We start from the raw sequence: 22,753 nt of genomic DNA on the forward strand, positions 1-22,753 counted from the left end.
TTTAATTTGGAAATTATAGACCTTATTCAGTGGTGGTTCTTAGTAGACCACACCAAACCTTAGACCAGAATCTCGCACACCGATACCGAGCTTGGTATTTTCTAACCCTCGCACAGCACAGGAGGGACTAAAAAAGCAAAGAAGCAGTAAAAAAAAAGCTGATCATATTTTCATAAGTATTTAAAAATATACTGTTTCTGAACATGCCAATTTGGACGTTATCGGCCCATTCTATGTGCGAGGCTCTGATCTAAGGTCTGGTGCCGTGCTGTGTGGGGTGCTCCGTTATAGCCGGACCATAACGTCATTTTAAAAGGTAAAATATAGATGCCCCAGAAAACGAATAACCCTATACAATTAATATAGGTTGATTTTATAGAATTTTTTTTTCATATTAATATTTTCAGCTCCGAGGAAGTAATCAAAACGTTCTTAAATTTCACAACTGCTTATTTAACAGTTTTGTTCGATAGTTAGGTAGGTACTTACTTTAGACAAAAGTGTTTTCCTTAAAGGGTTTTATTAATAGTTCAGTTACAATTGGTGTCATTGATTTCAGAGAAAAAATGATATACAAACTTGCCGTTATTTATATTTTTTCGTGTACTTTTTAGTTTGATTGTTACAGCCAACCTTAATTTACCATTTAATGTATATAAACAATGATTATTTCGTTATTTTTTAATGGTATATTGAAAGGTTAAAGGAAAAGAAAACAGGTTATATTTACTAATCATCAATAATAATACATAATTTATATTACTTTTCCAATTTCATTTTTATCATGACCTATCCTAATATAATTTTGTGTCTTAATTATTTATTTCTATAAAATATAGCCGAATCTAAAAAAAAAACTTCATAATTATTAATCCTGAGAAAGTGAAATTGTAATGGCTGGCAGGATATTTTTCGAAACGGTCCACGGTGCACATAGCCCAAGGAAGCATTTTGGGCCCATTATGTGGTTAAAGTTGGTAAAGTCAAAAGCACGGTCACATGAATGCAAATTAAATAACATTAAAGGAATTGTCAGATCTGTGGGTGCCCTGGCAAGTCACAGTTGCTTGCGGTGTTGCCATGTGGACGGGAATTTCTTATTTTTACCTCAAAACTTGATAAATATAAAAGAAACAAATAGTGATGCATTTATATGCAAGTATGATGCTGTCCATGAGAAGAAAATTAATTAATTAAAACAGTTACCTACCTACGATCTCAGTCTACTAATCGTTTAATTTCATCGGTTTATAAAGATATTTTTGTCGAAACTAAGCTATAGCTAAGTACATACAATTATATAAATGTATAAGTACCTACCTACCTTTTAAAAAATTAACAAAACTTTTCTATTTTTCTTTGCTTAATTTGCTACTTCGATGAGTTCATTACATTAAAGTTCGCCCTGAATTGAATTTTTATTTAGCGGAGTAGGTGTCTCACATGTGGCAACAGTGGTCGCGTGAGAGCGTCATTGCATGCACGGTAGACCGCTTCGAGTGTATTTTTGCTGCCCCGAGCTGGCCAGCTACTTGGAAGGCTCCATGCAAGCGTAATTAGTCTTTCATAATCCTTTAGTGTTCGTTACTTATTTCCGCGGGATATTTTAAATACATGCATATTATGCTATTAACTCCTTTGTACTCGGACGATTAACTTGGACTTTTTACTCTTCACCGCGAACCACGTTCCAGAAATATTTTTCAGCACATCTAAACGTGAGAGATTTAAAATCATATCGAGCCAAAAAATGTCGCTAGTGATTATTACCTTGTCGGTTTTAATGAAAAAAAAATTCACTCTAGCCAATCATTTCATTGTATAAACAGGATAAAAAGAGGAAGAAGTCCACTAACATTTGTTCAATACGTATCTATCCGATCTCTGTTGATCAAAATAATGTTGCCAGAAATAGTTGGAATGACATAAAGCACATTCAGTATTAAAATTCTGTATATAGACAAGGCGAAATCGGCGGCTTCGTATGAAAAAATTAGTGGATTCGATTTTTTTGCATAATCACCTCCGTGAGATGTCCCTGAATGAGGATCAAAATGTTACCGGCCGGTAACCTGGTCACAATTTTTTTAAACTAATTTTTTTTAAAAAAATTGCAAAAATAACTTGTTTTGCTCCGGAAAAAGTTTTATTAGGTATTTCTGGGTATTCTAAACAAAATAGTTCCTATGCACTATGCTCCTAAAATCAACGGTTTCTGAGTTATAAACAATTTAATGTACGAAAAAATGCAAAAACGGCCATTTTCAAGACTCAAAAACAATAACAAAAAATCAAGTTTTTGATGTTACTAAAGTTTAAAAGTAATCTTTAAACATCCCTTGACAAAATACCGAGGAGTTATTTGGTGTAATTACATTGCAATGCGTATTATTTTACCTATTAACAATATACATTTTGACTTGCGCGCCGCGCCGCTCGGGCACTCCACTCTGCGCCGACCTCGTGTATATATTCATCACCTCACTTTTTGATACATTTTAGCAATGCTGAATTTTTATTTATTAAAATTATTTTTTGTTTATTGATATTATAAATTTCTAAACAGTAACAATAATAATAATAACAATAATAATATATCTACTTTACTTAAATAATATCTAATTTTGAATTTGCGAATATCGCAATGAAATTCCCGCGCCGCTAGGTTAAATATTTTTTCTCGAACGTGTGGAATGGGTGTAAACTTAGGAAATATTCCATGTAGGTACTTCTGATGTCTTTAAACTACACGTATTATGAGCATAATTGCAAACGAATAATTGCAAACGTATATTTGGAAAAATTCAATATACTCGAAATACCAGACGTTGAATATCGAAAACTTCGGTTACAAATTAGATGAAAATGGTGCAGTATTACCCATATGTATGTTAAATAATACCTGATCGATTGATGTAAATGTTTGAAAACGTGTAAAACTAAAGCATGTAGTTGTAAAAAACATAATGTTACTTGTGTTACTTTATGTGGTTGTAATGCAGACGAATGTGAAAATTTTAAGCTTAAATAAATATATTTATAAGTTTAAGACATTTTACTCTTTATTTTTTTATTTACTTTAAAATATATGTCGAGATATATGAAAAAGTGAGGCGCTGACGGGGTCGGCGCACAGTGGAGTGCCCGAGTGGCGCGGCGCGGCGCACAAGTCAAAATGTATGTTGTTAATTGGTAAAATACTACGCATTGCAATGTAATTACACCAAATAACTCCTCGGTATTTTGTCAAGGTATGTTTAAAGATTACTTTTAAAGTTTAGTAACATCAAACACTTGATTTTTTGTTATTGTTTTTGAGTCTTGAAAATTTCCGTTTTTGCATTTTTTCGTCCTTTCAATTGTCTATAACTCGAAAACCGTTGATTTTAGGAGCATAGTGCATAGGAACTATTTTCCGGGGCAAAACAAGTTATTTTTGCAATTTGTTTTAAAAAATACAGTTTAAAAAAATGTGACCAGGTTACCGGCCGGTAACATTTTGATCCTCATTCAGGGACATCTCACGGAGGTGATTATTCAAAAAAATCGAATCCATTAATTTTTTCATACGAAGCCGCCGATTTCGCCTTGTCTAATAGGTATGACACTTTTTCGAAGTCAGTATTAACGGAGTTACATAACCTAAATATTTTAACATTATCTAATAGAGTAGCGAAAGTCACCCTAGTGCGCTTTATTTATACATTTGTTTCATGATGATTTTAGAATATGTTCTGTTTCTTTCTTTAATATTCTTACAAGCTTAGATGTTGTTCTATGCCGTTCTTAGAAACCAATGGAAATTTCTAGAAACGACGAAAAACATATAAGTTATGGTGAAACATCAAAGTTTGTAAACTGTTGTGTATTGATTAGGTAGATATGCTAAATAAAGAAAATTTGGTACAATATTGATTTGTTATATTATTAGAAACAATAATTAGTAACAAACTGCATCTATGGGAAGAAAATAGTCAACTTTTTTTTATTCATGGTTTCTAGTTATCAAACTGCCTTTAAGCTCCTTAAAACTTTTAATATTTTTTTACAAAAATACCAAAATTAACTAAATTTGAAAGAAATTGTTTAATTGGTGGAAAATTTTTGTCAAAAGACTGTTAAAATATAATTTTGAAGTTAATATTTTGTTTTCAAAAAAGTTTCGTAGGAATTTATACAATTTTTTTTGCAAGTACCTATGTAGGGTTCACTAGAATAAAGAATAAAGGCAGAATATGATTAATTTAAAATGAAGAAAATGCATTTACTTTTGCATTGAAACATTTGCTTTTACTCTTTGCTTTAAGCAAATGTATACGTGAGATCCATTGTCTTTCTAATGCGGATAATTCGTGCAGACGAATCTCATAACTTTCGAAAGGATAAATCGATTGAGGCAAAGTGGGTTGCAATCTAACGCAATACAAATGAACTTTAGGTATAGAACTACGAAAATTCTATTATAATAGCTCTCCGAAAATAATCTTCGAAATAGGTCCTCGGATCAAATAACACTGGTAGCTTACATCTCGATAATCAGAGTCTTGTTTGTTAAATTTTAACTTACTGTTTACAAAATGGAGATCAAAACGCGTGTTATTTTTATATACTCCGTATATTTAAAATCTACAATCCACCTCTATTTAATAATTTCGCTCCAAGCCTTGTAATGATACCAACAGCCTTATGAGGCTTTCTATCTACCTTCCAAGAAAATGAAATAGCACTGAAGTTTGATTTTATTTTATACAGTTATTACATTATTTAATGTTGCATTAGTTGAATAGTTTTCAAGTGAAGACAGACTTTTAAAGATAAGTCTCTTGAAAACTAACAATTATTATTGTTAAGTCGGTTTTTACTCAGCTAGAATAACGCAACAGAAATATTGGCATAAAATAAATTGCCTCAAACAATTTCATTTTCAAATTCTTGTTGTTTAAGTAGATGCAAGTTAAAGGATGCCTTAAATTATAATACTCATGCATCATGAATAAGTACCATACAATTGACGTTATGCCTGAATTTTCCTGTGTTGCTCATCCTCCCATCCATTTAAGTAATTTCACTCGTCATAAGTGATAGACATGTGTGAGTACCTGCTTCCATCATGTATATAATTATTAAATTGCGATTTTGCTATCCATCTTATTAACAAATTGCATGCATTATCCATCAGAATCACGTAATGATAATATGTGAGTATTATAATTTGTTTATCTGCGGAACCGAAAAAATTGGGCAAATTATATATAATTGGAAAAATTATATGCATATTGGTATTTCGTATCGAGCCTGTGATATCATTTTGTAAATTAAATTATCTCATTTCGAACTCGATTAGATTCCTGATTGGAATAATATAAAAATTTGTATTTAATTTACATAAACCTTTAAAAGTTTAAAAGTGTTTATCGCAGAGTTTATTGATCAGAGATTTTCCTAACCTAGAATTAGTTGAATTAGTTGAATAATTAAAGAGAATTTTGTTTTTTAATTATATATTCGGATTTATCTATATCTTTGCATGCATGTAATTGTGACAAAAAGTGGCGAATTAAAAAAATTGCTGCATCTCATAATTGAAAAATAATTTAGCCATGCTTCCAGTGGCATCCGCACAAGATTCCTTGAACTGCATTAGCTGCATATAAACACATGCTGCGGTTATGCATTGTCCCCCCCATACAAATATATGATAAAGTATAAATGGTCCGGTCACGGCATTAGTTGTTAAAATATCATAATATGGCCTTCATGATAGGGTGTACTCCCAGTGGCGTTTTTTCATGGTGCATGCGTACGGCATTGGAATACAGGCCAGCTCATTGGTTGGAGTTATTATAATGTGGAATTATCTAATGGTAACGATGTGTTACAATAGAGCCCCGGGTTGTCTCCTTCATTTTTAGGGAACAATGATAAGGCTCATAATAGTCGTCAATATGAGAGACTATAGCGAAATCGATAGTTTAACAATGTGAAAAGGTACAAAAAATTATGGGTAATATTATAGATTCCGTTTTTACATTTTTTTCGATTAAATGTTATGTCTAGTGGATTAACAGAACACACAATCTGTCCACGAAAATAGACACAATCAGGTATACTCGTATATAAAACTTTACTACTTTGACGTAAGATTTATTATTATATCGGATGTACTTTTTTTTAAATTAAAAAAAAATCTTCCATTTGTCCTTAAAACACCACTTTGACAAGACTGGTACCATATATTTTTTGCCATCAAAGTAAAATTATGGTTTCCTTCAATTTTAGATAGAAGGAAAGTTAAATTGTTTCTTCAATCAAAAAATTTCTTCGAAAATCAATCAATTCTGCATTAGTTATGCTGAAAGTCGATTTAAAAAAAAGTGTTTTCTTTAAAGAATAAGTAATCTAGAGAGTGGGTGTCAACTATTATTATTAATAATAACACACAAAATTTTATTTCAATAGTACACGGGAGAAATTCTAACAAACTAGTAGGTAAGTAGCTACTTATAAGCCAACAGAACGATTGCGTTGTTTGAGAACGGAAATTATTATGTAGTTTAGATCAGCAAAACGTCAATTATATACGGCATTCAATGCAGATTTCTATGCTACTGAATTGAATTTATATCTCTACTCTCTGTCGGTATTATACAGCCGGAGGATAGATTTCCTACTTACAATTAGATAATAAATTTTCTCTGATCACTAATTAATAAATGGCACTGAAAATATTACGTACCATATCTCAAATACATTCAAAAGAGGAGGGATTTTGTTTCATATGTTTAAAGGCAGGTATGCACAGAAAATGTGATATCCGTGTAAAGACGGGAGCCTTTAACGTATTATTATTTTATGTAATGCAAAATTTAACGAGAAAATATTTTTACACCGTCTACGTAGTAACGTTTCAATATTATTTAGCACTTAGGTGATTGCCTCAATAGTGAGTAAAACTGCATTTTGTCTTTGAATCTGATTAACCAATAATTGCAGAACAGCGATTTTTTTTAAATAGCAGCACACTGAATGTAGAAAAAACCTGGTGATACGTTTTCGAGTTTGATTTTCAAGGCAAACTGAACTGTTCAGTCAGGTATTTGGTAATTAGTTTTGGGTTACAGAACAATTTTTGAAATATCTGCTATCACCACTACCTCTAAATAAGATAAAATTAAAATAACAACGGCTCTACATGAACACATGACGACTACTGATTACCTACTCATTTTTGTCAATCACACGATTAACTACTTTACTAAAGTGTATTTCAACAACGAGATATGTACATGTATTGTATCTGCTTACCTATTAGCTTAATGCCTATAACGTCGCTAGAGAGCGTTTCATATTTTTTTATTTCTAACTTGAAAATTTGTTAAGAAAGCACCATTTGGCATATCTCCCAAAAATTATTTGCTAATCAATCGTCATTCCACTTTTGACAACACAATTCTGTATTCGTAAAAAAAATCAGTAAAAAGACCGTTCACAAGGCGTCATACTTAATTAATTTTTTTTATTCCATAATTATTTAAAATAAAATAATAATAAATATCAAACTTGTTACAATAATTATGCACCTCGCAAATGATTAAATTTACCATTAATAAATATCATTAAGATTAATAAAGCAAAATTAAAATAAAAAAAAATACTCATAGGCTTCAGTTATTTTAGCATATATGTATGTATTTTGAAGCCCATTGTGTTTTTGTACACTGTAAGATAAGTATGTGTACCTACTAGTAGTAAGTATGTATTGAATGATGTAAGTAATTTAATCCTGACAATATTTTTTTAAGTAGGTATTACCTAATTGGTTGAATTCATTAGCTTTACGTTATAACGTTTTAAGTTATAATCGAATAACTCATTACTCTATAATACTTACTTATCATTTAATTATAATATTTTCCAGGATACCGTTATTCATTAGCCAAAAATAATTAACAATTTAGGTTACTAACGGAGCCTATTAGTATTAGGAATTTCCATGAAAGCTAGTTGTCAAGAAAATTGACCCCCTGCGGAGACTTGCATATATCTCTTAACATTAGGTAAATGAATATAAATTAAAAAATATCCATCTTGGAAGTGAACTACCTAACAATTTCTTTTATTAAATCATGGAAAAAACATTAAATATTTTGTTTACTCACAAATTGATATTTTAAAAATTTAAAGAACCAAATTAACTGCACTTTCAGACGATTATATATTGTATAGATATCTAGTATAGATGCAAAGCAAAAACTATAATTTTTTCTGCAAAAATTCGACACTACTCTCAAGACACCTCAAAATGCTCTAGAATTGAATTTCGTAATAATGTAACGTAACACTATGACTATTACTCGGCAACTAAAAAACTTCAAATTTAGCTTAAAGTGATAATTGATCTCGTGATAAGCAACAAAAAAATTAATTGGATATGGGACCGACGGTTACGACATTTCAAGCCAACTATACGGTTGTCTACGGTTATTTTTGAATGATGACGAAGACGCAGGAACACTTCTAGGGTGGTCATAAACAGGTGTCGTGGAGGATTTAATATCGTCTAATTCTAAGTCCATAACCATTTAATATACCTATGTTAGATATACATTTGTGTTGGGCTATGAGAAATTTCATTGCAAAATACAATTCATAGATAGTGTGTGTAATAATAATAACAATAATAATAATAATAATAGTAATAATAATAATAATAAACTAATCTCATACATTCGACAAAAATGCTATAAGTGTTTCAGTAGATATGAGCCTATTAGATATTTATAAGGAGGTAAGTACAACTGGGTGTAGAGACAAAAATACTTTACTACTTTATTTAATACGTCGATAAAGTTCAAGATATTATTTTCTAATGTCTATAGATAAAACCGGATTGACATAAAAATTGGCAAGTACCGTATCTACTACTTTCCAATACTTTTTGACAGTATTTTATATAATATTCTATGGTTACCACTAAAGAGAATCGTAAGTAGAAACCGACGTTTTTTCTTGAGAATTTATTGAAAATGTAGTATAGTTACTATTTTTCTCAAAAAAAACATTTTGTAATATTTAAATGTCATGATCTTCGTACGAATAACGTATAATAATTGATTTTCACCAGTAAATAAAAACATTTAAACAAAATCTATAATACCGGAAATCAAATAAGTAAAGTGTATTTTTTATTACATCTACAATTTTTGTTAAGTATATCAGGCTCCGTTGAAAATTTTTGGGGAACAAAATTGTTTGCATTTACAAAGTGAGAACTAGTCAGGAGAAATGACGAAATACCAATTACCAGTAATTTGTTATGGTTTAAGCCATATTGTTTAATCATTAACTAAATCGTGGAATACTTTCCACGGTTGTTATAAAAGCGCCTTTAAGCAGAGCACGTAGAATTTGTAGTTCCGATTACTTTTATAGCAATACAGTTTGTTGGGGAACAAAAAAAAATACGTTTTACAATTTTTTGCACGGCTGATTTATTATTATTATACCTGTATAAATTTTGTGAAAATAATAATAAAGTGGTATGTGTTAAATTTACCAATATCCGGTTTATGTTGCATTGCCCACGTCCTTCTCGTTGTAAATTTGTTTCCCTGGTTATAATCCACACAAATGCCCATTAACCTGCTTTCGAAATGGACTAGTGCAACATATTTCAAGAAAATATTTCCTCTATAGTCTAGTGAATAATAATCAGTATAAATATTTAGTCTTCTATATCGATCTCATAATTGCATTCGCTAAATAACATTATTAGTCCAATTAAATAAGGCTTTAAATCGAAATTTTAGTCAACTTGCCTGAATTTTTGATGTGAGTTAGTTTGAGGTATATTATAACAATAAGTGAGAGTAATTTTTTGTTCAACCCCCGGCCAAGGGTGAAAAAAGATAAAACAAAGGAGTTTTTCAAGATAACTCAAAAGGGACAAGGGCTAGAAAAAAAAGTTTCTTATAAAAGTTATAAAGCATACAATTCTAAAAAAAAATTGGCATCTTGACTTTTTCTTTTACTATTAAAATTAACAGAGTTAGGGAGGCTAGAAATTAAGGGAAGATTTCAGAAATTTAAAAAAATCATAAGCAAAAAAACTAATGAATTTTGTTTGTGACACGTATTTGTTTTATCGGCGGAAAAACATATTTACGGGGTGAAATACACCCTCAAAGTTCGCCCCCCAAAACAGTTTTTTCAAAATTTCTGGGGTTCTAATCAATATTTTGAAATGAAACAAAATGGAAATTACTTATGACAAAAAACAAATATTTCGCAAGTGATTCCGTTATTTTTAATTTCAGGAAAAGTATATTTTTTATTTATAAGTTATTTCCGGACAAATGATTCAGTTTGAAACTAATGTTTTTTCCATCCTAAATGAAAAACAGAAATACCTACCTACATATGCATTTGTATTTTTTGCACAAGAGTTAACAGTTTTTACACGCGAAAAAAATATGTAGACTTGGACTAGGCATTATACTAAATTATAACTATTTAACCAAATGGACGCTATTACTGATAAAAAATTATGGCATTTTGTAAATTATTTTGACGAGCCGTTAAATTCACATCTTGTCTAGAAATCTGTGACGTTCATAGAAAATGTATTTGATGTTAGGTATGTTATTTTCATATAAGTATTAACTTCAACTTAGCTATTGATTTAATATATTTTAGTTTAGAAACAACCATATTTCACCATCTCTCGTGTAAGCTATTGGCCACGTTATCTATCGATAATCACGAAAAATTGCGAACGATCAAAGTAATTTGCATCTCTCGAAGCGTGTCATGGTTTGCTTCAGAACAAACAGCGGAAGACCAGATACGCGAACGAACGAATTAAAAAATTATAATAGTCTGTTATTCTTTGCAATATTTCATATTCGGATCGAGACTGCGATATCTCCTACATTTACTATTACGCGACGATTTGCATATAAAACACCATTGTCCGATTTATAAAGTTGAAACTAGGCAGATACGTAACAATTTGTATGGACAAAACTGAAGAACGACTCGCTTAAAATTTGAATTACAAAAAAGTAATAATTGCAGTATAAGAAATGAAATAGTTGAAATGCATTTGTGTAAAATTATGAATAGAGACATACCTACCTAAATATGTCATTAGGTATGTATACCTACCTACCCAAATTCATATTTAGATACTATTTTTTTTTCTGCATTTGCTGATGTCGGCAATTCAGGCTTATTTAGGTACATAATAAAGCACACGCTTATATCGAAGATAAGTAGATAGGTACTACATTTAAGATTAGTCTGACAGATAGAAGGAGAAGTTGGATTTGCCTGATCTAATTAATGGTTGTGTTCAAATAATTCTCGCATTTAAAATGCCCACGATTAAACCGATGGTTATCAAGGGCACCCGTAAAAAACAAAGATCTTAATCGAGCCAGGCGATATGTAATTAAAACCTGTAACAAATCTCCGGATTACATCCAAATCCTACCATTTATTACGAATTATAGATATAAATTCTCGTAACCAGGCCGCATAAATTGTAGCCGCTTTTCACCAACAATTAAGCCTGAATTTATAGCTACATTTTGCCCCATAGATAACAATAAGGCAATCAAGATCGAATAAAAAAGTTCGTATAAGCCAACTGTTCGGTATAGTGGTGGTCAATGATCTCTATCACTTTATCTTGCCACGTCGATTTGAAGGTATAATTTTTTGGATAAAATTTTATTGGACTCCTTTGTTATTTGAAAAATGTAAATTAAATACTCCGCAATAATTTTTCTCCAAAAATAAAGGAATATATTTTCTTTATTTAAACATTCGAGTGAAAATTCAGACAAGCACTTACAGAAGATCCCTTGAATCGTTTGATATAGTCGCTACACATTTTCTATTATCACTGAATAAAACCAAAGCCAAGGCTGTTAGCGTGAAAACCAACTCATAAATTTCAGTAGACGTGATTTATTGTCCAAATTTAGTTATATTAAAAAGATATACCGTAACGTTGCACATAATAATAGACTAACTAAATTTTCAATATACTTAGTACGGGTTACTACATGCAATTAAGTATAGTAAAATAAATTGTAAGAGAAAATTAATACTCATTGTCGATTAATGTAATTAAGTAAATATGAATAACATTCACATTCTCCTCAACTAGTTTATTCTGGTATAATGGTTTGGCACCTTTTCTATTGTGATTTTCACATTTTCTTATTTAATAAATTGAACTGGGCGTCACTGAATTTATCACTTTTTTTGTAATAATTTCAGAATAATTTTGGTTTTTATAAATAAGTAGGTATAGTATCAATATGTTTCATAACTTTGTTAAATTAGTATTATCGAAATTTATAATAATATAATATGTATTTAATTATAAGGCTTACCGAATTTATGTGAAATTAAACTATTTAATATATAACATATTGATTTTTTTTGTTTTGAGTGGCGTTATTTTAAAGGCTATACCTACCTATTTGCCCATTTTCATAAGATTTTGTTCTCGAGTAAACGATTCGTGAATCTTATTTCAGTTGATATATTTATTTTAAAAGTTTATAAAACTATAACTAAGTATATAAAACTCTTACCCAGTAATTTGGTAACAGCTCCTTGCTGGGTGAGCATATGCTGAGCTAGATCATAGTGCCTTAATCCAAACCTAGAGAGCTCTAAAAATCTCTGTTGGGATACTAAAGAAGCCAAAGGATGACCAGGATTGGCGCCTGTGTTTCCGTAAAGTTCCCTTAAAGCTGCGGGTCCTAAAGATGAAGGCACTGTTGACGAAGGAGTCACCGCTATCGAGTTCCCTATGGAAGCAGAAGATACTGAAACGAAAACGAATAAAATTTAAAATCGTATACATTTTTATTATTATCTATTAGATACTACAATATTTAGAAAAACTTGACTTTTTATAGCTATCAAACAATAGAATATTTCATGACACATTTTAATTACTTATTACGTATGTAAGTATATCATCCAGTTGCAAATATTTTGGCTTGTTTATCCCATAATTCAGTTTGGAATGCATTGATTATTATTATTATTATCATCAATATTATTTTTATTAATATTAATAATGTGCATTTTGATACATTAAACCACATTTGCGCTTAATAAATAACACTACAAAAAGCAGTTACACCAAAAGGACTGCTGCCATAACTGACCGGTATAATATAGCTGTTTTTGCCACAATCAAGAGACAATTTTCGGCCTTAATACCGGCGCGTATTGAATATTAATTGCGATATTAACCAAAAACAAGACCAGCTCAATCTACATAAACCACTTTATAAAATATTGCTTTTTAAAGATCGCAATTACGCAGAGGCTTTCTTTCATAAAATAAATTTGAATTCATTACCGGTGGGTACCATCTGCGGTTGGCGCATTTAATAAAATCTGTTGAAACGTCTTGTTTACGGTAACAAACATATGTCCTCGTGTTAATTTGTAGTATATCGATTACATCTCGCATAATGAGCATAAAGGAAAGGGAGGATTGCGCCTTGGTATACACCTGTTTGCAGGTAGTTACTCCGTAGGGAGTAATACACTGTGGGATGTTTTATTTCAAAGTAATGGTATATAAAGTGTGTCAAATGCATAGGTATTATATTACAGGTAGACGCGTAGGTACCTCCCAAAAAATTGGAATAAAATCAAAATTCTCAATAGGTAAAAATAGTTGGATATGGATGGCATTTGACCTTGAAGACGCAACGATTGCCCCCTTAAAATAGATAAGATACTTACCTATTCCTATATGAGATTTTTTATTTCAACATGTGATATCCGCGTTTTGAAATTAAAAACTAGAAATTATTATTTTTTAATTATTTATGTAAATTATTGATATATAAGCCATATTAAAGTACCTAAGTAATAGTAGGTAGGCATTCAATATACCTAATGCTAAATTGTAGGTACGTATTTTAATTGTTCCAACTTTTTAAATTATTTTCAGGGGAATTATTTATTTTATAAAACATTTTTTTTTTTGTATTTATATTTATATACATTTTTTCCAATAGTGTAACAAACACCTACCTACCTACCACAATTAAAAAAATCCAATTATGACTAATTCTTTAAATATTTTCCATACGTAGATATCTATTAATAAAAATATGTTCCCCAAAAAAAATGTTCGTTAACTATTTAAGCATAGAATAAATGTAAATAAAAATAATAGATCATAAAAAATATTTGTCAAACTATAATATTCATTTGAGGAGTCGTCATTATTTATGCAGGATACAAATAGTTTAGGAATACCTATATACATAAGAATTATTCAATTTGAAAATATAGTGTCATTTTGGTTACATTAGCTTTGCTATTTTTTTTTAATAAGTGTCGGTTTTAAATTAATCAGTCTTCTGAGAATAAAATCAATCTATGTTTACTTACGAACAAATATGAAGCCGAATAACCTTTCAAGAATTAGGCATGTTAGCAAAAAGCTGGTAAACAAGAAGCTGAGCTTTTTTTGTTTTCGATTATTTGCCGGGGAATACTTAGAGATTAATAAAATATAAGGCCGTTGGGATGTGAAATGAAGTCGAGGCATATATGGGTAAGTAATTTGTCATGATGTTTTTATAATTGTTCGAACATTTTAATTGTATCAGTTTTTGTTGCAGGTAATATAAGCTAATTGATATCAATTATCAAGATTTACAGGTTCGCGGACTTAATTCAATGCAAGGCATTCATTTAGACGCTACATAAATATTAATTATAACAAACATTGTGCAAGTTTCATAAATATACAAAAACTTAAATTAATTACCATTTTTAATTGATTTATGTATTCGACTTTCATTAATACCAATCGACATTCCACGGGGACTAGTTTATACTATACCTAGTTATGCGAAAGCCAAGATTTTCTTTGTATAGTAGAGTATGGTTTTGCAGAAAATTGAGATCATTAAGTTGTTCTATATGTTGTAGGTTGGCATTGTATATTCACATATTCAGAGTTTTCTATTGACACGGACATATAAAAATCGGGAAAAAATATATACTTAGGTATACATTATGTTTGTATCTGTATATAGCATGAGCTACCACAAACATTTAAATTAATAGGAAGGTGAAACTATTGAGAACTTTAATCACTGCAGTACTCATTTTTTACATAGGAATACTATGGAATTTTTTAAAATTGCTTTGTGTTGTGTGACTAAATAAATCAATATCAAAGGTTTTTCCTTACTGTCCATTAATAATATACTGCGTGATAAGAAATATAGGTATATATAAACATAAAATTAAGGAAATAAACCCTTGGAATAAAAAGATAGTCGAGAGTTATTTTTTGTGAAAATACTATTACGTAACCAAAAATCACACGTTTCAATTCATAAACCAAATTTATGGTGATGATCCCATGGATGAGTGGTATACGAGTCAAAATGGTTGTTGGCCAACCAAAATCCGTTATCACCACCAGATTCCATCAAAGCCGTACGTGAATTCATCAAAGATCAGCCAAAATCTTCATTGAAATTCATGGAATTGGAATTGAGCATCTCTAAAACATTAATTTATCGTATTTTAACTGAGCATTTGGGTTACCGAAAAGTGTGTGCACAAGTTGACTGACGACCAAAAATTGCTCAGAATTCAAAATTCGAAGCACATCATCAAGGAGGCCAAAATGGACAAAAATTTCCATTACAATATTGTGATTGATAATGAAAGTCGCGTTTTCAATATGATCCAGAAACCAAGCACCAAAAGAGCCAAAACCCAAAAAATCTCCTTTGGAAAAGTGAAGACAATGTTCATTTGCTTTTACCTGGCGTTTTGAAGCATCTGGTGCATCGTATTCGGCCAGAATATCGCGCTGAAGGAAGTTGGCGTTTGTTGCACCAGTGTTTTTTACTAAAAATCGCATTTTAACTGTCACCCACTCCCCGTATTCGCCTGATTTGGCACCACCGTGCGATATTTTTACCTTTTCGGAAAAATGCATTTGCCGATGGAAGGAAAGCTTTTTGTGGACGTAGAAGCCATCCAAAAAGCTTGTACCGACATCCCGAAGGACATTCCGGCCGACGATCTAAAACACACATTCGACATGCTTTTACACCGTGCAAATCGCTGTATTGAGTCGGAAGGAGTCGTAATTTGAATAAAATAAATCGGTTTTGCCAAAAAAACTTTTTGTTCTTATTTTTAAAAAGTCCTGTTTATTTTGGAACGCACCTTGTATATTACAGACAATATAAACCCAATATGAGAACAATATTACCAGAATATTAATTTTTTAAATCTGCTGGTTGTAGGATTAGACGTCTATAGAAATTATTTTAACTGTAGGTATACATTGGACGCCTATCTTTTACCAATATCATATATGATATTAAATCTTCCAAATATTGGACCTGAATTCCATATGTTACCTATATGGCGGCAATATTGAGACACTATCTTTATGTTACTGGGGTTAGTTTTGACAGTTTAGCTTATTTGTCCGTTTCCCTAGGTGAAATACTTACAATATGAAGTTTATTCTATTTCTAGTTACATCTTTTCCTTTTGTTGGCTACAAATTCTAAAAAGTATGTAATAATGTAAAAGATTTAAGCTGTCAAAACTAACTTTAAAACAAAGTGTCATTCGAGGTTTTGATAACGAAAACATTGATTTGCGAAACGTCAACGTATATTGTATATATCATTTTTCTGCTTTTTTCAATCTTTCAAGGAAAAACCATCGACTGATTGAGGCATGGGGGGGGGTTATTTATTATTTTGTTAATTTACATTGTGGCAAACTCAAGCCCGAAATAGAAAAACTGTTCACAGCAGATACCTAATGTTAAACGTTACTGTGAGCTCCACCTATTTAAAAGAATACAAATATTTACATGCAAAATAATGTTGGGTACCTAAGTACCACGCCAAGGAGGTAGTGAAAAACTTTGCTGTATGAAAGCGCATATATGACTGAGTATTACATTTTAAGTAGGTAGGTTTATGTTTCAAAAGAAAAAAAACAACTTTAATACTTAAAGTTTCTTCAGAGTTTGCCTAATTCAAAACGCCTGTTCCCTAAAAATTTTCTTAATTAATCCGCTAGTTTTTAGTAGATAATATCGCCGTTTTTTTCAAATTATGTAATCTAATATTTTTAATTACCTAACTAGGTATTTCAAATTGGCAAGTAACTTTCATAGGTCTTACCAAGTTATTTGACGTCACCTATTTACTTTTCCATACTTATCTACCTACGTACGTAAAAACCTTTACGGGTGCACAAAATTTATACCTACATGTTTACCTAATAATAGCCCAGTCCAATAAGAGAATGAATATTTTTATTCAATTTTTATGATATGAGATTAGTAAAAAGTGACTAAAATAGTACATTGTGTAACAAGAGCAAAAAAGTGCTAATTCCTATTATGAGTTTGAAAAGTTGCGGCTCGAGCCGTAGGTGAGTGCTGCAATTCAAATGGCGGGTGAGAAATTAGCATTTCTGCACAAGTTGCATATTATAGTTTTCTACGGTCACACTGTTTCACGCCTTCAGAAATTCATAAGAAACTTAAGTAAGTAAATATGAGTTACACCAATTAAAGTAATTATTACTGTATAAAACAATAGTTTTTTTTTCTACTGCAGTATTTTGAACATCAAAATAGATACCTAATTGCTGTCCATTTTTGGGTGTATTAGTCTGACTCGACTACTTATGTGAATTGCGAATAGGTAGGTATTATAGTTTCGTCGTGTTTTAAGTTTTAAGATAAATTATCTAGTTAGCCTAAAAGCGCATAGTGGCCGTAAAAAAATGTATTTTTCGGGTAATTATGTTTTAAAACAGTTTTTTTCTTGTCAGAAATAAGTTTTATAATTGTTATTTCGACCCTAATTTCTTAAGTAGGCATATTAACTGTGTTTATTTTACAAAATTATAAAATTGTGTATTCAAATAATTTATTTTTATCATAATGTTCAATTTTATGCCAGTAATCTTCGTAAGAAATTTTTATTAGTACTTAGGCCTACAAAACTTCGCTACTTAATACGATGTACGAATACAAGTATTCGTTACATTGCACAAACCTGGAATAAATTATAAAAATAATAATAATTTAAAACCAGTTTAATCAATGCAAGAAGGGCAAGTAGCTACAATATCTTTTTACTTTTTGACACAACCACATAAAGAAAATCTTGTAGCGTTTGACACCATTATGGTCTTGGCATATTTTATATCAACTATCTAGTATTTTCATGCATTTAGGTATCTACTGAAGTAGGTATATCGTTTTTTTTTACAGTTTTTGTCTTGTTCCTTTTTTATCATTCCCGCTTTGTTTTTGTTCCTTATATTTGTGGTAGTTTTTAAATTTTAGCTTGCTCTTTTTTTTTAAATAATTTTGCTCTCTCTCTTAGACGTTGCCACAGTAGGTAAGCATATTTTCTGTAGGTCTACGTTTTGTTAAGCAGAGTATATTTTTATAATAGTTTCAGATCAAATACATTTTTAAAGTATGTAGTATTTAAAGTAAGCTCGCCTCAATTTATATACCTACCTACATAAATGAAAAAACGAAAAAACAATTTTTTTATGATTACGATTATCGACTTCAATAGGAATTTATTTGCTATTACGTCTACAAATGATCGGTTGTTGTCACCTCTTTAATCAAGTATTGGTCAGCACCGTTATTTCTTACAAACTGTCGTGACGAATATTGGATACGAATCTTTAAATGAATTCTAAATTCTTAGCAAAAACACAGTTTCTAAAATTTTCTATTAAAATCGCACTGTCCTAAATATTCATCGACTATGATGGATACTGGAACACAACTAAGTGTTGACTGAACCCGGTCATAACAAATATTGATGATTCTATAGAGTAGAATGTACTCTAGGTTTTCTCAAAATCTTTATAAAAAAAATATATATGTAGAAAGAAACAAAAAACTGTCTAAGGGGTTATTAGCATCATCTAAACTTTAAGTAAAATTTAAGTTTATATAAATATTCGGTTACCCAAAAATCCTTCCGAATGAAATTTTATTGAAGTAATTATTACATACCTATATGTAGGTACTTATAGAAGCCGATACACTTTTAACGAAGCAAAGTTTGACTAAATAATTTGATCTACATTTGTTTATTTATTTTATTTAAAATATTATGATATGTATGCTACATCCTTTGTTAATCCGCCGGCCGCTTAGTAACTGTCTATGTTCTAGTATGATTCTTATGTACTTACAATTAGTCTGTCAAAAAAATATATTGCATTATTTTTTTGTTTGTTTAGATTGAGGACAGAAAATATTTGGGAATTATTAAAAAGTATTAACGACCTTATTTTCTTTTCAGATCTAAATCTGTATATTTCTTTCTCTTTAACAAAGTTCAGTTGATTTAAATTTTAAATTACTTAAATTCTACAATTTGAAATAAAAATAGATTAGGCACTTCAAAGTTTCCTATGCCCAACGTAGACGATAAAAATCGCCAGTACGAGAGGTCCCACATAAATGATATTTACTTCAGTTCGTATCGGTTTTCTATAAATGTAGATATAGGTGCTTGCTCCTAAAAATAAAATTTTAAAGTTTTAAAAGCCAGAAGTATTATAGGTAAAATATAATACGTACATAGGTAGGTACATATCTGTTTAGTAGGTATTAGATGATGACTTAAGTCATCAATACTACAATATTAAAGATTTTACAAGAAAATACACTTTAACTACTTTAACTTCATATACTTACTTAATCGATAGCAATTTTTGAGGAAAGACAAAAAGAGAATAGTGTCTCTAAATTTTAAAAGTTTAAGTATGGCGGTGGCGCCGATGTTAAGAGTCCAATTTATTGCCTGTAAAATACTTATAGGTATATATATTTTACACAAATGGAATCACTTCTTAAACAACTTACAGTTTGACATTTTAATTTTAATGGATATTATGGAAACAATTAGGCAAAAAAGAAGATCGAACCTGTTGGTGATAGAGGAATAGCCGTGGGCAGGACGCTAGGCGCCGTATTTGGCGTAGGCAATCCGACGGAGTCCATCTTCCAGTTGATGATCGCCGATCGCGACGAGGGAGTTACGGGAACAGGACAACACCCAGATAGTGCAGCAACACTAGAAAAATCGTTTCCGCCACCCAACGTGTTTCCGTTCGAAATTAACATCGTACAGGTCGGTCCAGAAAGTCCATTCGCGACAGACCACAGCTTCCCGTCACTGTCCAGTTCAAGTTCACAGCGCGATGACCCGTACAAGGAGACCTTGTGGACTTCCTCGACAAGTTGAAGCTCATCGACTGCAAGCACTACACTGAATGACTGCGTTGCTACCTTTCAGGTAAACGCTGGGCGCGCTACTCGAGCGGGTTGGCTATTCCTGCTCACACGATAGGCAGGCTTAACCCTCCTGTGCTCTGCCCACTGCATTTGCTTACCTTCCAACTTACGCTTAGATTGTGGCCAGAGAGAGAGAGATTTTGCCGGTGCGCTGAGATTAGAAAAAGACCGGCTGTTAATAGATCATTGATAACCGGTATAGATTTATTGATGTATTACCGGCTCCTCCATACGAGATACAGTTACGCGGAGGTGTAGTCTTTATAAATGACAGCTGATACGCTTCATTTTTGCTTTCAGTGTTTTGCTTTATTGCTGCTGGCGATGTGATCTTGTTTCCAGCGCCCCTTATTGGAGCCACACATATTTTCTGCTATTATCTGCTTAACGTTAACGTTTTAGCATTGTTTTTTTTTTTGGTAATCGGAAATAAGAAAAAATACGACTAATTTTAAAAAACGTACTTATTTTGTATACATATATCCCATACTTAATAGAGTTATAATTGAGTTATACGCCGAAAATAGTTCCCGGTAGAGATTTAACAATATGAAAAAACAAAACTGGAAAAATTGGAAAAAAACGAGTTTTTTTCCTTTTTTTCTTGTAATGAAAAATTTGATAAATCGAAGAAGAAACTTGAAATGAAAAAATATTAAATAAAATATTTTATCAAATATATTTTGCAAGAATAAACATCGAGACTTAACATATTTCAACTAAGTGTATATATTCGCGATGGATATATCTTTAAAGCTCAAATTACTACAGCTGACGCACAAATTAACAGAGAATAAGTATAATATTTTACCTAAAACAACAAAAATAAACAATATTCACATGAGTAGGTATTCTGATCAGATTTAGAATCTTTAACAACTTCAAACAGAAATGGTCATATTTTTTAATTAAAATAATTTCGATACAAGTTATATTCTATTAATATACATATTATTATTTATATTTTCAATGTTCAATTTTTCAATTTTTTTCAAAGTTCTCTGGGTAAAGATTGTCTTGTTTTACCTACGTACTATACATAAATATAGTTAAATAATACAATGAAATACTTGATAATAAAAGTAGACGTCCATAACCGTTTAAAAAAATGTAACATTTATAATATCTACAGATTGATATAGTCTTTCCGGTCTCAACTGAAGACCAAAGAGCTAGGCAATATGTAGGCACCAGGTTCGGTCGCTACGCTGGAACTCGGCATTGAAATAAGTATTTGAAATACTCGTTCCCATATTTATTTAGCCATATACAGGTGTGGTTGAACGAATCGTGGAGGTGGTAGACATGTATATCCCCAGTTGAAGAATGCGCGCGCGGGCAAATAGCGCATAAACACACCTGCACTGGGCGACTAAGCCATAAATTTCAGTTGTTGACAAACTGCATAACAGTGCAGTGCTACAATGCGGAATTTTGTGTGATTCAGGTAATTTTAATTTATTATAGGCACCTTCAATTAATCATTCATATTACAATTGCGACAGGGAGAAATAAGAGGGATATTTGGTTTACTAATATTACTACAACACGGCATTTTGGAGACCTTTTGAAAGGGAAAGAAACGAAATATCGCCAGACAATATTGAATTTGTAGAACCGGTTGTTGATGAAACAAATTTAGAATTTAAAAATAAAGATTTACATGTTCCAATGTCAGCGTCTCATTTCAAATATTTACGATTGTCTAAAAAAGGAAGAAAATGAAAAATCAGATAATGAAATTATAAATAGAATTCACATATTAACTAAAGTTTCACTGTCCACAATTTTTCGTGTGATTAAACAAGGTGTTAGATATAGATCACTACGTAAAGAGGAAGCGAAAACGAAAATTTAAAACTACATATAAGTATACTTATTATAATATTATATTATAATTTATACCTATAGAGAAAATAAAGTACCAACTTTAGAGTTGATTAAAGATAAATTGCGTTCTTGTCGAGCAGTAATAGATCTTAATGAAAATGTAAATGTTTTTGGATGTCATAATCAAAATTTACCATCAAGATAATAAAATTGTTTGAGGACATAAATAATTAAAATATATTATTGGCCAAATCAACATAGGTATATTTAGATAATAGAAATTTTCTACACATTATGTATTAGGTACAAATTATTATGTTTTACCTTTAGCAGAAAACTTTGGACGCCTATGAAACTCATTAAATTTTATCGCTAGGCGTTTTTATACATGTTCAACTGACTTCGGAAAGACTATGCCTAAGTATGTTGGGTACTTAGAAAACAGCAACAGCAACAAAAGTTAACAATTTGTTTAAAAATTCTCAAATTCATACAATACTTACCTTTATCAATGCGTAGATAAGTAGGCACCTACCG

At 30.9% G+C, this 22,753-nt stretch overlaps 1 protein-coding gene across 2 annotated transcripts in view; it reads right to left on the reverse strand.

The window, feature by feature from the left end:
* The window catches only part of LOC108912288 (paired box protein Pax-6-like), a 31,915-nt gene extending 11,568 nt beyond the window's left edge, over positions 1 to 20,347 (reverse strand). For both annotated transcript variants that reach the window (XM_018717486.1, XM_018717487.1), the window contains exons 1-2: positions 20,017 to 20,347; positions 12,609 to 12,845 (exon numbers count right to left, since the gene is read on the reverse strand). In XM_018717486.1, coding sequence (XP_018573002.1) covers positions 12,609 to 12,845; positions 20,017 to 20,215 — 436 coding nt within the window. In that variant the 5' untranslated portion in view covers positions 20,216 to 20,347. The remainder of the gene's footprint in view (positions 1 to 12,608; positions 12,846 to 20,016) is intronic.
* Positions 20,348 to 22,753: the final 2,406 nt, after the last annotated feature.

Source organism: Anoplophora glabripennis, unplaced genomic scaffold (assembly GCF_000390285.2).
Source record: "Anoplophora glabripennis isolate ALB-LARVAE unplaced genomic scaffold, Agla_2.0 scaffold183, whole genome shotgun sequence".
NCBI classification, from domain to species: Eukaryota; Metazoa; Arthropoda; class Insecta; order Coleoptera; family Cerambycidae; genus Anoplophora; species Anoplophora glabripennis.